The sequence below is a fragment of the Nicotiana attenuata genome, chromosome 7 (assembly GCF_001879085.1).
Source record: "Nicotiana attenuata strain UT chromosome 7, NIATTr2, whole genome shotgun sequence".
Taxonomy (NCBI): Eukaryota; Viridiplantae; Streptophyta; class Magnoliopsida; order Solanales; family Solanaceae; genus Nicotiana; species Nicotiana attenuata.
In genome coordinates this window covers 45,084,893-45,102,099 of record NC_031995.1, presented here as the reverse complement: position 1 = coordinate 45,102,099, position 17,207 = coordinate 45,084,893, and the positions used below count along the sequence as shown (strand labels likewise).

Here is a 17,207-nt window from a genome sequence, read left to right as displayed (position 1 = left end):
CTCTTTCTCAACTCCTGTACATGATGCAGGTATGGGAGTATCTTGGAGTTCTTGGTTGCCCATTCTTCTCGGACCTGATGTATAAGCAAATCAAAATCTCCAATCACTAGCAACTCTTGGATGTTCATGTCAATGGCCATCTTGAGCCCTAAGATGGAGGCTTCGTACTCGACCATATTGTTAGTGCAGGGGAACCTGAGCTTGGCGGATACCGGATAATGCTGGCCGGTTTCTGACACTAGAACTGCTCCTATGCCAACTCCTTTGAAATTTGCTGCACCATCGAAAACCATCCTCCAACCATCATAGGATTCTGCAATGTCTTCTCCTACAAATAATACCTCAGGAAAATACGTCTTCAAGGGTTCATATTTCTGTCCACAGGATTTTACGCAAGGTGATCCGCTAGTGCTTGTCCTTTGATTGCCTTCTGAGTCACATAGACAATATCGAATTCACTCAACAGGATTTTCCACTTGGCCAGCTTGCCAGTGGGCATGGGCTTCTGGAAGATTTACTTCAAAGGATCCATCCTTGATATGAGATACGTAGTATAAGCACAGAAATAGTGCCTCAACTTCTGAGCTACCCAAGTCAGAGCACAACAAGTGCATTCCAACAGAGAATACCGGGCCTCGTATGGGGTGAACTTCTAACTAAGATAATAGATGGCCTGCTCGTTCCTCCATGTTTCATCATGTTGCCCCAAAACACATCCGAATGCTCCATCCAATATCGCAAGGTAGAGTATTAGGGGTCTACCTGGCTCGGGCTGGACCAAAACTGGCGGTGTTGACAAGTACTCCTTTATTTTGTCGAAGGCCTTTTGGCAGTCATCGGTCCATTTGGTAGCGGCGTCCTTCTTCAGCATCTTAAAAATTGGCTCACAGATGACAGTAGATTATGCTATGAATCGGCTGATATAGTTAAGTCTCCCCAAGAAACTCATTACTTCTTTCTTATTCTTTGGAGGTGGCAATTCTTGAATAGCTTTGACCTTTGATGGATCCAATTATATCCCTCGGCGACTCACAATGAACCAAACCAATTTTCCATCTAGAACCCTGAATGCACATTTTGCGGGGTTCAATTTCAGGTTGTACCTTCGCAATCTATTGAAAAACTTCCTCAAATCTTCCATGTGGTCAGTGTCTTTCTTGGACTTGATGATAACATCATCTACGTACACCGCGATCTCCTTGTGTATCATGTCGTGGAAAATGGTGGTCATGGCCCTCATGTAGGTGGACCCTACATTCTTTAACCCAAACGTCATCATCTTGTAGCAGTACATTCCCCACGGCGTAATGAAAGTTGTTTTCTCAGCATCCTCTTCATCCATCCATATCTGATGGTACCCAGCAAAACAATCAACAAATGACTGCAGCTCATGCATGGCGCAGTTGTTAATCAAGATGTGTATATTCGGCAAGGGGAAGTCGTCTTTTGGACTGGCCCAGTTGAGATCCCGGTAGTCGACGCAGACTCTGACCTTCCCATCCTTCTTCGGCACTGGCACAATGTTGGCTAACCATGTCGGATACTCTACTACCTTGAGAACCTTAGCTTTGACCTGCTTAGTGACCTCTTCCTTGATTTTCAAACTCATATCTGGCTTGAACTTTCTGAGCTTCTGCTTTACTGGCGGACAGGTTGGATCAGTCGACAATTTGTGAGCCACAATAGATGTACTCAGACCAGTCATGTCGTCGTACGACCAGGCAAATATGTCCTCATACTCTCTTAAAAACTCTGTATATTCTTCCTTCTCTGATGGTGACAAATGAACGCTGATTCGTGTTTCTTTGATGTTTTCTGCATCTCCCAGGTTGATGATCTCAGTCTCGTCCAGGTTGGACTTAGGTCTATTCTCAAAATTCTCAACTTCTTTAACAATTTCTTCCGGTATATCATCTTCCTCTGAATCTATGTCCGTTTGTTGCGTTGTCTCGTTGCATGTCACAATCATTGGTTCATCAAGATAAGTAATAGTAATGCTGTATAGGCAAAGTAATGAGAGAAAATAATAAGAGTAAGATTTATAAGAAAACCGAATTGCTTTTGATAAATTCCATAAATGTTTTGAACATCGGAGTTCTTTCTTGCAAAATCAAAAATGCGAAAGGAAAGCAAACTAGTAAAAAATAAAATAGTGCATGGTGGTTGTTCAGCCTTGCTACCCCGAGGCTCGCCGGGCTCTAGTGGTCCTGATGGTCTAGTTATTGAGGCATGCTCCTCTGCTCACAGCCTGTATGGAAGGGCCTTCCTCCCCCTCCTCCTCGAAAATGACACAACAATCCATATCGTCGTCCTCTAGGAACAAATTCCTCACTGCTGCCAATGCTTCCTCTTCTTCTGACCCGTAGATAACCTCGGCCGACTGGAAAGTATGTTCCAAACGCGGTATTGGTTGCTCCAACGGATAGTAAGGACCGCGCCAGGATGGCGACCATTCATTGAACTCTTTCCAGGTATACTCATATCCCAATCCGAAGGTGGTGCCGTGTTTCTTGAGCTTGATGGGCTTAGCGATTCCTTGGAGATTCTTGCCAAGTCCCTTGCCAGGTTCATACCCGCTCCAGTTCAATATGCTTTCAATTTTGTTATCCCACCACTTATCTTTATCGACGGCGTTGACTCGTTCGATGTGGTGGTAAGTTTCTCCGCCTATCTTTCTTCTTCCTCCGATTGCTGGGATGGTCTGGCGACTGTATATGGGATTGCTACCGTCACCATGAATGATTACCTCCTGGTGATTCCACTCAAACTTCACTGCCTGATGTAGTGTTGATGCCACGGCCCCAGCGGCATGAATCCATGGTCGTCCCAACAACAAATTGTAAGATGTCGGCACGTCTATCACTTGAAAATCAACATCAAACCAAGTGGGCCCCATCTGCAAACATAAGCTAATTTCCCCAATAGTGGACCTTTGAGAACCGTCGAAAGCCTTAACGTTGATGGCCCCGTCCTTGATTTCATGCAGCCCTTTTCAAAATGTTCTGAGTGTTACTAGCGGACAAATGTTGAGACTGGACCCCCCATCGACCAAGATCCGGTTGATAAGATAATCTTCGCACTGCACGGTGATGTACAATGCCTTGTTGTGACTCAATCCCTCCGGTGGCAGCTCATCTTCGTGGAAATTGATTTTGTGATTCTCCAATACCTGACCTACCATGTTTGCCATTTCTCCTCCGGTGATGTTTCTTGGTACATATGCCTCACTCAGCACTCTTAACAAGGCATTCTTGTGTGCATCGGAACTCTGTAGCAAAGCAAGGATAGAAATATGCGTCGATGTTTTGTTCAACTGATCCATGACTGAGTATTCCTTTGCTTATATCTTTCTCCAGAGATCATCGGGCCCGGTTTCAGTGGTGGCTTGTCGCCCAGAGGTCTGCTTACTTGACTCAGCCAAGTGTTCCAGAGTATAAACCCTGCCGGTTCTTGTCATACCCTGTGCCGCAACCGTTTCCCCGAACCTGGCTTTCCCCTTCCTTCTTGCCTCGACTGTGTAGTCCCATGGTATGGCTTTTGTGTGGAATGGCGTGATGGCTGTCATTGCTACTGGAATGGGCACCCTTGCTTTGGAAGGTAATATAGCAACTTTAAATGGCTCAGGCGCCTTTGGGGACCCAAACTCGACCTCAATTGGTGTTGGCGTCTTTGCGGAGGCTGGTGTTTCAAACTCAAGTGGTATGGATATGTTCACCTCGGCATCTTCAGAAGGCTGAATCTGGACTACAATTAGATTAAGGGTGACTGTTGGTTTCTTTGGATCGTCGCCTTCTGCGATCAAACCGATTGACCCTTTGGGATCCCAATCATCCTCTAAATCATATGAATACCTCCACCCTTGTGGTCTGGTAGAGGGTTATTGCGAACATTCGGGGCTGGCTTCTTTGCCACGATGATCTTGTTGTCAATCAAAGCCTGGATCTTATCCTTCAGGGAGCGGCATTCATCAATGGTGTGCCCTTTCATGCCAGAATGGTATGCACAGGTTTTATTTGGGTTTACCCATTGGGAAGGGTTTTCAGGGGTTATAGCAGGGATAGGGGTAACATAACCAGCAGCTTTGAGTCTTTCATACAGCTGGTCGATTGGTTCAGCAATGGCGGTATACTGTTTGGGAGGTCTGCGGTCGAAATTTGGTCGGGTTCTAGGAAAGTTTTGGCGAGGGGGAGGTGACTGATAGTGGGATTGTTGAGTGTTGTAAGCTTGGTAGACGTGTGCGGGTTGGGAATATCTGGGTGAAACGGGTTGGTATGTAGGAGGTGGAGGCGATTGATAGGTAGGCAGTGGTGTTTGGTAGGAGGGTGTGGGTGTTTGGAAATTTGGAGTGGGCTGATATGTAAGTGGAGGTATTGGGTAAGTTTGGTATTTGACAGGTGATTTGGTTCTCTGTGCAACCATTACGGCACCTACGTCCCTTTTCTTGGACGTACCACCAAACTGTAGAGCCTTGTTGGTGGCTTGCAAAGCTTCAAAGTTTATAACCATACCACTNGCGGTATGCATAGATCTTCATAGTTTAGCCCCTCAATTCCCTTACTTCCTTCAACGCCTTGAATTCTGGTGGCCAACTTCTTAAGCTCTTCGGCCAGATTTCCGATGAGCAAGTCCTTATCATCGGACTCGGGTGTGCTTGAGATGGGCTGGGTGGAGTGTGGCACGGTCTCCACGTAGATGGGGGTGTTGTGTTGGGTGTGGCAGTGGTCATTTGTGGAGTTCAACGGTTCCGGGATGAACAGTGGAGAAGTGTTGGGAGTGTGACAAGTATTGCAGTGGTGGTGAGGAGCGGGCTACTTCGGGATGTTTTGTGGAGGTATAGGATTCTGAGTATTTGGGAAGGTAGTTTCTGGAGTGGTAAGGGAAAATGACAGACTTTCCAAATTCCGGACTTGATCAAGCTCTTCTTGGAATTTCAGTAGTTTTTGTTCTATCTGAGAGGCATTTTCCTTGGGGACCATAGCACCACGAGTGACCTCTACCCGTTCAGCTGAGTTGTTTGAATCTTCCATTCTTCTTTTGCTTTTGTGCCTGACAGGACTGGTAGGAGGAGTAGGTGGAGGGCCCCTGGATCTTGTAAAATATGCTGATGTTGCCAGAGTTCACGAACTAACCTTTGGGGAGGGGAATAAACAAAAAGTAAAAACAAAAAAGGTGATAAGTTAGCAAGGATCATAAGGAAAAATGTTGCGATATTTAAACACGTAGTGCAGGAAATATAAAGCGTGTCCTAATTTTGGGGACCTCGTTGTGCCCGAGGTAGGCCTAGCGACAAGTAAATTTGGAGAACTTGGAATGCTAAATGCCTCATTTTATTGATAAAAAGGTAGATGAATCCCAAAAAGACACTAAATAATAGGAAATAAAAATGTCACTAGTGGCCATAGGCCTTATTACATTTCTCAAAGCAAAAAGGAAAAGCTCCTTTCTATTTGGTCCCAGAAGGACCTTCCCCAGATTCGACAGTGTTAGCTCCCTCGAACAGCTCTCCCAGCTCGCGCAATCCTAGCAGCAGGTAAGCTCTGGCCAGATGTCCTCCTTCATTCCCTTCAGCAATTCGGCAGTCTTCGACCCTCTTCAGAAACTTCTTCTCTAGTTCCATGCCGAATCTGGGGACCTCGTGCCTCATTTCTGCAAGACAAAAGTGTTAGACCCTTACCCTCACCAGACTCGACTATTTTAATATCAACAATTAGCATAAGAAGCATTTAGTTCTCCAAATAAATGCACAGAACGTGGAAGTGTCCGTTTGGGTTTCAAGGAAACCCAGTGGACTTTGGACAAGGCTATCTTAAAGAGTTATTATGCGGACAACATAACTGACTCGGCTAGGTTTGACAATGATGCATGCACAATTAAACAGAGTAGGGTTTCTATGGAGTATTAGACTGGTACCCTTGAGCGGACAACTCAAGAGGGAAAGGCACGGAACCGTCGACTACACCGTTGATCGACTGGTTTTACCGCAAATATGCCTTTGCCGGATTTAAGGGGTGATAATATCGGAAGGGCGCAACCACTCATTATAAGCGTTGCTATGGTATTTTATTTGGCATGAGTGGAATATGATGTTGAATATGCAGTTACAATAATTAAACAAATCGTCATGTATTTGCACGTTCATAGAGTAATAATTACAATAGTTTCTCATAATTTACAACAGTATTAAAGGAAAGCATTAAGAAAAGAAACAAAGAGCCAAGTTAGTTTCGTAGTAGAAGAAAGAATAAATACTTAAAGGCATTTAAACAAGTAAAGACAAGTAAAGAAACATAAAGTCACAAATAGCATGAAATGGTAAAAGCCTTTAAGAAATCCCCACCAGAGTCGCCATGCTGTCGATGTCCCCTCTTTCTCGCGAAATCGGGTTTATGACATTTGGGCGGACAACTCATTTCCTTTTGGGAATTGGTTTTGTAATTGAAGAGTCGCCACCTAATGATTTAGTGCATTAGGACACTAAGAAGAAGTTTAGTTTAGAAAAAACCAGAGATTGGGTAAGGGCTTGAAATTATCTCGAGGGGAAGGTGTTAGACACCCCTCAAGATCCACTAGTGTGGTTCTCGGCCATGCTATAATTGTGACTTTAAGTGCAAAATGACAAGTAAACAAGCAAGAATCACAAATGCAGGGTAGTTTTCACGTAATGGTTGCAAGCAATTAAAATAAAAGAAGTTAAAGAGGTTGAAGTTTGGGAAGAGAATAGTTTTGAAATTCTGAAAATAAACAAGTAAAGGGGAAGGGATTTGCATATAATTTCTGCAAGCAATTAAGTTAAAGAAGCGAAAGTTTTGGGAAGAAAGCAGTTTTAAAAGTTCTGAAAATAACCAAGCAAAAGGGAAGGGGGTCCTAAGTTTATAAATAATATGGATCACCCCACACAACACCCGGTAACCATTTATACACGTGGTGTTATCGCGTGGTCATCATATCCATATCTACCCTTTCCCACCCCGTTAAGGTATTAAACGCGGAATGGTCTCGTTTTCATATTGCATGCTACTACCCGTCCCAAACCTATCAGCCCCGGAGGCGTTTGGGACTACTATTCCTAAAGGGAAGGTAGATTTGGCTTTTGTGGTTTAAAAGGATAAAATTCTAAGGCGACAATCAAAACACGTAGAGCAGATATGGGGAAACACATAACAATTAAAGGCTCAAACATGCCTCCTAAAGAAACAAAGAGAAACATATAGTTTAGCATGTCTTGCACGTACTAGTTATAGTCTTAATTAAACTTAAAGGAAGCGGGAGGCAGACTGATTTATTACAAATTGATTACATCGTGGATCCCTGTAATTACGCCTTAATGGCCTGAAGTGGTTGAGAAAATCACGTTTGGGCGAGATATCCGGCGACGCTTGGTTATCCGTTACGAGTCCGGCTTCCGACCTTGTGTGTTTCTCCATCCGGTGGTGACTCATATCGAGCTCTGTAACGGTCTCGAAATGACTCGACCTCGGTTGTAGACGTGGCCGTCGTTCTACCTTGCATCCAGGTCGGGTTCGATGGCCCCGACTCGCTCCGGACCGGACCCAACCCGGTCGGGCTCAAGCAAAAAAGGGTATCACCCAATACAGATAGTCCCCTCGTTTATTAGAGAGTAATGATAATAAACGATATGACCGGTGACGTGATGCCCGTGACGTATGGCCCTACGCCAGGTGAAAAAGCCATCGAGTGCTCTGACCACGCCTGCTGCAGGCATTTAATGCTTCTCTTAATTATCTGTCGCTTCGTGTCTGTGGCTTCGCGATTCGTGCCACCGCCTCATGGAAAAAACGTTAAACGACCCTTCCAGGTTCAATATTTCCCTAATCTTTCTCAAATTCTGCGTTGGTTGTATTTTCTTTTCATCTCTTCGTAAAGCTTTTAAGAAATGGCGAAAACTTTCACAAAGTGTCCTTCTAGCCAAGCTCGGCGCGAGCCCNATTTAAACAAGTAAAGACATGTAAAGAAACATAAAGTCACAAATAGCATGAAATGGTAAAAGCCTTAAAGAAATCCCCAGCAGAGTCGCCATGCTGTCGATGCCCCCTTTTTCTCGCAAAATCGGGTTTATGACATTTGGGCGGACAACTCATTTCCTTTTGGGAATTGGGTTTGCAATTGAAGAGTCGCCACCTAATGATTTAGTGCATTAGGACACTAAGAAGAAGTTTAGTTTAGAAAAAACCAGAGATTGGGTAAGGGCTTGAAATTATCTCGAGGGGAAGGTGTTAGGCACCCCTCAAGATCCACTAGTGTGGTTCCCGGTCATGCTATAATTGTGACTTTAAGTGCAAAATGACAAGTAAACAAGCAAGAATCACAAATGCAGGGTAGTTTTCACGTAATGGTTGCAAGCAATTAAAATAAAAGAAGTTAAAGAGGTTGAAGTTTGGGAAGAGAATAGTTTTGAAATTCTGAAAATAAACAAGAAAATGGGAAGGGATTTGCACATAATTTCTGCGAGCAATTAAGTTAAAGAAGCGAAAGTTTTGGGAAGAAAGCAGTTGTAAAAGTTCTGAAAATAACCAAGTAAAAGGGAAGGGGGTCCTAAGTTTATAAATAATATGGATCACCCCACACAACACCCGGTAACCATTTATACACGTGGTGTTATCGCGTGGTCATCATATCCATATCTACCCTTTCCCACCCCGTTAAGGTATTAAACGCGGAATGGTCTCGTTTTCCTATTGCATGCTACTACCCGTTCCAAACCTATCAGCCCCGGAGGCATTTGGGACTACTAGTCCTAAAGGGAAGGTAGATTTGGCTTTTGTGGTTTAAAAGGATAAAATTCTAAGGCGACAATCAAAACACGTAGAGCAGATATGGGGAAACACATAACAATGAAAGGCTCAAACAGGCCTCCTAAAGAAACAAAGAGAAACATATAGTTTAGCATGTCTTGCACGTACTAGGTATAGTCTTAATTAAACTTAAAGGAAGCGGGAGGCAGACTGATTTACATGTTTTAGATAAGAAACCTGAATCAGACCTGCCTGCTGGTTGGAATTTAACAAAGTCTGATTCTTATTAACTAATTTACCTTATGGCTTGCCTAGGCAAAACCTATAGGCATGATATCTAACAATGTGGGAGTGTACTAGTTTTAAAAGAAGAAGACTTGTTGATTATTCAAAGCATAAGCTCTGTAGATATTAAGCCATACTATTTGCCGATTTTTAGACTTAGGCAAAATAGGCGATTCAGATTTTAGTTGATAGCTCCTATAGGCATGCTTTCTAGGTGCTAAATGATTTGAAACGTTTATAGAAATGCGGGAGTCCTATAGGCATGGTGTCTAGAATGTTGTTTGTTATTTAAACCTATAAATGCGTTTGCCTAGTGATAGATGCATATGCAGAATTCAGGCAGTCCTATAGTCATGTTATCTATGTGGTATGCAGAAATATGGAAACCTACAGACATGGTTTCTATATGTAATGCAGGAAGCTATTGACATGGTTTCTATATGAGAATGTAGAACCTATAACATGATTTCTATATGAAATGCAGAACTTATAAACATGTTTTCTAGATAATACAAAAGTGCAGAAACTTATAAGCATGGTTTCTATATGAAAATGCAGAACTTATGAACATGGTTTCTATATGAAATATGTAACCTATAAACATGATTTCTACATGAAATATGCAGAACTGAAAAGAGGACATGATTACTGAAACGTATTAAATTCCTATGAATATGATATCTACCCCTTTCATGCATGGTGTACCCTCCCCTTTTCACTAAAAAAAAACCCAATAGTTATTACAAGCCAGAATTAAATAAGAAAAAAAAGAAGAAGTAAAATCACATCAGAAAAACTAAAAATTTCCAACCAAGGAGAGCCTGAATCAGTCTTCTGTCTAAGGCATGAAGTAAACCAACTCCAAGGATCGAATTCCCAAAGCCCTTCTCATTTTTGGGTGTGTCAAAGTTCCCAAGAGCCTCATGAACTCCGGGCAGTGCTTACACCCAAATTCACTACATAATTGAATTATAGTGCAGTGTGGAAGGGCCAGCCCTCAAATGTCCAAGTTCAGAGGGAACTCAAGGTCCCAAGGCAAGGCTCATAGGAGGGGGGCAGAACTTAGATTCTAAGAGTGAGTGTAAGTGCAGAAAGGGGTTTAGGGGAAAGCCAAGACAAGCTGGTGGTCATACCCAGCAATTGGAAGTGCTGGCACACCCCAACCAGCCTGTTAGCCACATTGTTTGGGTGTTAGGATCCTTTAAAGGATCAAGCACAGACATGAACAACAATTTGGATGCTGCCATGCATGAACCTTAACTCAAACACATAGAGGGGAATAGGGGTATGGGGATTCACAGCAGAAAACAGATGCAAAGAGGACAACATACATATTTAACACTAAGCATAGCCAGCAAAGTAGACAGGATGATAGAAGATGTGAAATAAACACATTGGGTTGAGGCTGAAACTTAAATTAGAACATACCAGTTTCAGGGAAACAAGAAAGTAAAAGCAGGAGTCTTGTAAAGCCAAATTGCAAGCAAATAGTTAGAATATCTCAGAAGAGAGTAGAGTGTTGAGTGAAGTGTAAGAGTATTCAAATTGAAAGTAAGTAATGTGTGTTAGAGTATTGAACTCAAAGTGTCTTAAAGTGCAGAAAGGTCGTGCCCTTTATAGTGCAGAAAGCAAGTAAGAAAAAGTTAAGAAACTAGTTTTGAAATCAATTACATAAGGTCTCCCTTTAATTAAGGGATTCTGATTTCAAACGGGCAGAATGAATAAGGAAAGAATTTGATCAAGATCTTTTCCAAAGTAGTACAAGAAGGGTAAATACATAGAGGTAAGGAAAAGGTTTGACAGCACACGGTTTGTGCAAAATAAGGAAAGGCAATCAATCAACATCCGGTAAAATCAGCAATTGAAGATTTCATGTGAATGAACCAAGTCAGGAAGATGAAAAAAATCTTGACTTAAGGAAAATCAGTACTAGTTAATCAAGCCAAAAGAAAAGGATTATGAATCAAACGTAAGTTGGAAAACCCTTTAGAAAGAAAAATTCCTCATATATAAAGCATACAGACATGTCAAACAAGAAAGAATTGACATGCTAATTAGAAAGAATCCAGTATAGAAAAGTTCAGAGTCACAAACAAAGAGGCTGGAATTCAGTACATAGACTCAGACTTTGGTTTGAGAGAATCCAGGGTTCCATAATAGAACCCTAGTCCACACACAAGATCAAGCTCGCCAAAAACCCCAAAACCTAGGGTTTTCAACTCGAATCAGATGCAGATACGAGAAGAAAAATAACTGAAATAGGCTCAGAGGTCTCTTCCAGAGACTCATGAGAAAACAAACAGGTAAAATAACAGGTTCGAAACAAACATAGTGAAAAAGCTGATTTGAAGCATAAAGAACATGTTTTAAGAAAAGCTTGGAACTTAAACAAGTTCAGAAGACAAAGAGGTAGTATAAACTTAAGGAAACAGTAGATGAAACATGTTTAGAAAGAACTCAAACAAAGTCCAGAAGAAGGCAAATAAAGAACTAAGAGCTTAGTAGAAAATACAGTAAAGGAACATAGGGGTAAGCGAACACATAAGATAAACGTGTGAAAGCATGATATAGAAACCAGTAGAAGAAAGAACGGAGCACAATAGAAGAATATGCATAATAAGGCAAACATAAGAACACAGGAGAAGGACATGCGAGGTAGAAAAGAGAACATAAAAACATAGCATAGACAGATTCACACAAAGAAAAGAAGAAGAGGAGTCAGAAAATATTTTAAAACTTTTTCAGAAACCCTAAATCAAAGAGAAACAAACTGTGAAAGAAAAGATTGGGTAAAACTCCAGTAGAACATAGATATAACATAGATCTAAGAAAACAACCAGAGAACCTCGAATAGCTTAGGGTTTCAGAGAAACCCTAGAATGAGAAAGGCTTGGAAGAAAGTCCGATCTTGAGTCGAATGAGTCAGAACCAGGCTCGAAACGCTTTGGGTACGCCGGAGTAAAGCCGGAGAGGCCATGGAACCTTGAATCGGAGACGATCTGAACGGACACCATCGAGGTCAAACCTCGAAACTTCAAGCACCAAGCGTTTAAGGGTGGAGGGGGGTGAGTGTAGGCCATCCATGGCCTGAGAAGCCATGGATTCCGGTGAGATGGCGGTTGAAAGTGGTAGAAGAGGATTAGGGTTTCAAGAACATTCGAGAAAGTTTGAGAGACGAAGGGGTTTCAGGGCGGCGTCTCTGAGTGAAAATGAGTAGGGTTATGGGGTTTGATGGAATTAAATCGTGGTCGTTGATCAAAATGATCAACGACCTGGATTAAAAGATTGACCGGGCGGGTCGTGTTTACGGGTTGGGGGTCGGGTTATTTTAGGGTTTGGGCTGGTCCGGTTCGAGACTGAGATTGGGTCAATTAGGGGATCAATTTTGCTATAATTGAAATACAAATGAGGCTAGTTTTTAAATAGCCAGTTTTTCCCTTTTATTTTATAAAAATAGTAAAAATAATTTTGAAAGCAAATTAAACGTACTGGATCAGCTAATAATATATAAATATTAATTTAAAAATATTGGAACCAATTTCATAATTATAAAATGTTATTAATTTTCAAAATAGGCTAAAATTGCAATTATATGCAATTTGACTTTTAAAATACTAAATAAATTGCAAAAAATGTATAAAAATTACCTTAACTATATTTTAGCGTAAATGTGGGAATAAAATAAATTATTCACCGAAAATGCTCAATTTTGGGAATAATTATTGATTTTGGTACTGCTAAAATGGACAATAACTTGATTTAAAAATCTTTAAAAATTGGGAAAAAAATACTAAAACACTTGGGCATACTTATATATGCATATATATAGTATCTTGGAAGTATTTTGCATATAAAAAATATACTGGGAAAAATTGGGTATCAACAGTTGTTACTATTTGTTATTTCTGCTCCTTTTCCATTTTTCTTTGACCCGGGGGGGGGGGGGGGGGTTAGGGGGGGTCTATCGAAAATAATCTCTTTACTTTCACAAGGTAAGGGGAAGGTCTGCGTACACTCTACCCTCCCAAAACACATAGTGGGGTTTGGGTTGCATTGGATTTGTTATTGTTATTGTTGTTGAGATCATTAGTTGATTTTCTTGAAAAGGAAAACACTTAACTACAAAATGAAAAGGCTATATAGGAATCCACTTCCCATTGGGTTTCTTGAGAAGAGCGTTGAATTCAATGAAAACTAATAGTGTGACTAAGTTTGTCTAGTCAAGATTTGTTTGGGCAATATTCCAACCACTTTTGGGAAGCTCAGTTAGTTGATTGGAAAAAATAATTGGCAGTTCGGTATGCTGATCTAGAAGATAAACAATAAGATCACTGGTTGAGGAAGTCCGAATATAAAGAACCATGACAAGTGAAGAAAAAAACAAAACACAACACCTGGATTATTTAAGTCCATATAATGCAAACCAAACTCTGGGCATACATACACCACACATCATCAAACAAATTCAAACTTAAGACATTAGGAAATAGTTTCTTGTCCAAATAACACATTCAAGCATCTCCATGCCCAATCAAAGCCAGAAGCATCCTTTCATAGTCTCCTGAAGTGTCTCCAGCAATTGCACGGTCCAACGGAACACTGTTCCTCTTCTGGTACTCTTCTTTGATACGTTCCATGTCAACTTCAGCCCGAGTAGTCACAACTCTAGTAAGGTCCCATTCATCTGTGCCTGTACCCTTGATACCCAACCGAAGAACTTTCTCAAAGTATTTCTCTGGGGTTTTCAAGCATTCTATTGCTGCGCTGAGTATTTTCAGGTACTCATCATCAGAATCAGTTTCCAGATCCTGCAGCCATGCCCAAGACAATAAATAGTTATATTTGATATGAGGTGCCAAATAAGAATCAATATGAAGATATTGAAGCAATGATTCAAAGTGAACAAATAGAATTTCAAAGATGGAATAGCAAATAGATCCCTTGTAAACAATGGTAAGTAATCAAATTGCAAGTCTTTCTAATGTTTGAGTTCTACCTTGTTGATTTCACTGCCATGCTGGTCAAGGTAGTGATTGAATGTTGCATTCAGCTGTGCTTTACTCCTAGTAGAAATAATTCGGATGAGCTCCTCATCATTGTAAGCCTTGTCAGAGATTTTCTCGTGTAGTATATTTGCCTCCTTTCTTGCCAATGTCATGTTCACCTCTTCTCCTTCGTATCTGAAAGCAGTTACAAGAGGAACCAAAAGCTGTTCGGGGATTAGTTTACAACGAAATGAGCAGATCAAGGACGGTGATTGTAAGACTTATTTGTTGCGTTTATTCTCATTATTCACTGGAACAAAGACAAACAACGTGAAGGTTAAGGTGATTATCTAACTTTTGACAATGTTATCTCAGACTGTTTATCATTCAACCTTTTATTTTTTCTGGACACAGTAAACTCTACCCCCAATTTCCCCTGCTCAGAAGCCCAACGGTAATCTTATCCACTTTGTCCCGTTGGTGATCTGAATTCCCAACATTTAGGCGGGGGGTGGATGGTTGTTACCCCTAGGCTATCCATCCGTTCTCACCATTTATCATTCATCTTAACATCACAAATGTAACCAATAGGTGTAACAGCATATATGGTAGAAAGAATCATCCCTCATAAATCACAGTAAGCAAAGAAAAGAGTTAATGAGCTTGATTTGGCAAAGGATATACTGGTCCTAAAATGAATAAATAGTCAAACTAAGTTGACTAGCAGTAGAATAGCAATGAATTAATTCCGGCACCCCAGATCTTATGAAGTACCTTACGGAAGTCCCCAGTTGTGTGATAAGCAACATCTTCTTCAAGTGATTTCTTGTATCGAGCATGGTAGGCCTGCCTCGCCTTAAAGAGATCATCAGAAGACCTTGTACAAGCAATTTCCAAGATAACCCAATTGCTAGAAGTTAGACGTTTGGTAGCTTCATTAAGCAAGTAGGCATCGCGCTCAGCAGGACTCAAAGTCCACAGAAGCACTGCACGCTGCAATGACATGTGAATCATATTATATTCTAGTTAAAGCAATCTTTGCCATAGGTTAGTAATGAAAGCCAAAGCACATCTTTAAACATTCAACACGCTTATAGACGGGATATTGCAATACAATTTTGCACAAGAAAGGGAAAATTGAGCCCAACCTGGAAATCACTTGTCAGTTCGGCATCCAAGTCCTTGAGAAGATCCTCTCCATAAGCTGCAGCGTAAGTTTCCCGGATTAACTTGCGCTGTGCTGCATTCCTATGTGCCAAAATCTGAATAATAAGTGCCTCATTTGTACCCCATCCTGCAAAACATTTAACAATGGTCAGACATCAGTTCTTGTCTACTTTGGAATTGTCTCCTTCCCTGCAAGCCCACTAAATCAAAACAAGCATTGTCTAACGAGCTTTTCCTTTTCTTGTTGGTGTGTATTTTTTTTATTTAACCATCTGGTGGTCCAGAACTTATTGGCCCGACTAATCCGCGTTCGCTCCATAGAAAGCCCACTATGGGGGGGGGGGGGGGGGGGGGTTGGCGCTTTCTACCAAAGAGGTCTCTATTCTCAGAGACCGAACCTGAGACCTCTGGTTAAGAATGAAGTAACCAAGATAGCTAGACCAACCAAAGTCCATATGTTGAGGAATGTTAAAAAGAGAATCATAGAGAAATGTCTTGTACAAAATGGCTACAGGCGAAGATAATCAATTTCCACCTTATCCTCCAATTACTGAACAGATCAAAAAAACCCTCACATGCCCACCTTCAAACCGTACAGATTCAAGATTTAGAGTCAGTGGGCGCACTCAATTATCTATATACGTCATGAAGAAAAAAAAATTGGAATATGCGTAACAATCAATTATGAAAATCCACCAATTAATCTCCGTCAACAAGGAATAACAGGTAAGAAAAAGTAAAAGTCAACTTCATGGTTATCAAAAAAGTAAATGACAACCTCAAAGTCGAACTGGTCTTCAGTGATCAATAAAAAAAAGAGCAAATGTAAATGAGTAAAATTTCCACGATCATGTTCTAAGATTAAAATTCCAATGACACATACAACAATAGGGATCTGAATATATTCAAACTGAGACAAAACAATTAACAGAAAGAAAGAAAAAAAACAAACCAGCAAAAGCTTTTTTGAGTTGCTCAGCATCTTCATAAGGTTCTGGAACTGAAGTTGGAATTTTCAGACTCGCCATTTTTGTTCTTATTTCTACTGTAGAGAATTGTGGTTGAGTTGATGATCTATGACTCAGTCCCTATATATGTACAGAGGCAAAGAATAGTAGAACCGTGTTTTTGGTAGGTGAAAAATCGAAATTGGTAGGAAATAAAAGCAGTTTCGGACAATTTTTGGAATTGCAAAAGTCATTGAGATCCACGCCATGATCGTGTTTGATTATTTTACAACCGATTTTGTCGGAACATGACTTTTATGACTAGACTTTCATAAAAATACTACTGCCAGCTAGGTAAGCAATTTTCCTCTTTTGATCAAGGTACGGCAATATTTACTTCAAAGAATTTTAAAAACTTATTTTGCAAAAAAAAAAAAAAAAAAGAAAAAAATTGGTTGAACAATAGTAGGGTCCGGGGAGGGTAGTGTGTACGCAAACTTTTTCTACCTCGAGGAAGTAGAGAGGTTGTTTCCGATAGACCCTCCCGGCTCAAGAAGACGAAAAAAGACAATATATCAGTACCATCAACAAAAACTATAGAAATAATAACACTCTTACAAGCACCAGTAAATAGATGGAAAGCAAAAACAATAACTAGTAAATAAGGCTAGCACTATGAAAAAAGAAGAGTAGTGTGAACACAACATTGACCACTAGCAGTCTAAGATAAAATCCTATCAGACTAGTCTCACACTGGTACGAGTTAGTAATATGCTCAACTATCTCCTAACCTATCACCTTAATGCTCGACCTCCAGAGCTTCCTATCGAGGGCCATGTCCTCAGAGATCTGAAGCCTTGCCTTATCCCGCCTGATCACCTTCCCCCAATACTTCTTAGGCCGCCCTCTACCTCTCCTCGGACCCACCAACGCCAACCACTCGCACCTCCTTACCGGGGCATCTGGGCTTCTACTCTGTACGTGCCTGAACCATCTGAGCCTCGCTTCCCGCATCTTGTCATCCATGGGAGCCACGCCCATCTTCTCCTGAATATCTTCATTCCTAATTA

General features: G+C 41.1%; 1 protein-coding gene across 1 annotated transcript; it reads right to left on the bottom strand.

Annotated features, from left to right (window-relative positions):
- Positions 13,374-16,384, bottom strand: LOC109229015 (annexin D2-like). The gene is made up of 5 exons (XM_019394313.1): positions 16,143-16,384; positions 15,172-15,317; positions 14,798-15,016; positions 14,035-14,247; positions 13,374-13,846 (listed from the first exon to the last, which is right to left on the bottom strand). The coding sequence occupies exons 1-5, from the start codon at positions 16,216-16,218 to the stop codon at positions 13,550-13,552; spliced, it is 951 nt and encodes a 316-aa protein (XP_019249858.1). The 5' UTR covers positions 16,219-16,384; the 3' UTR covers positions 13,374-13,549.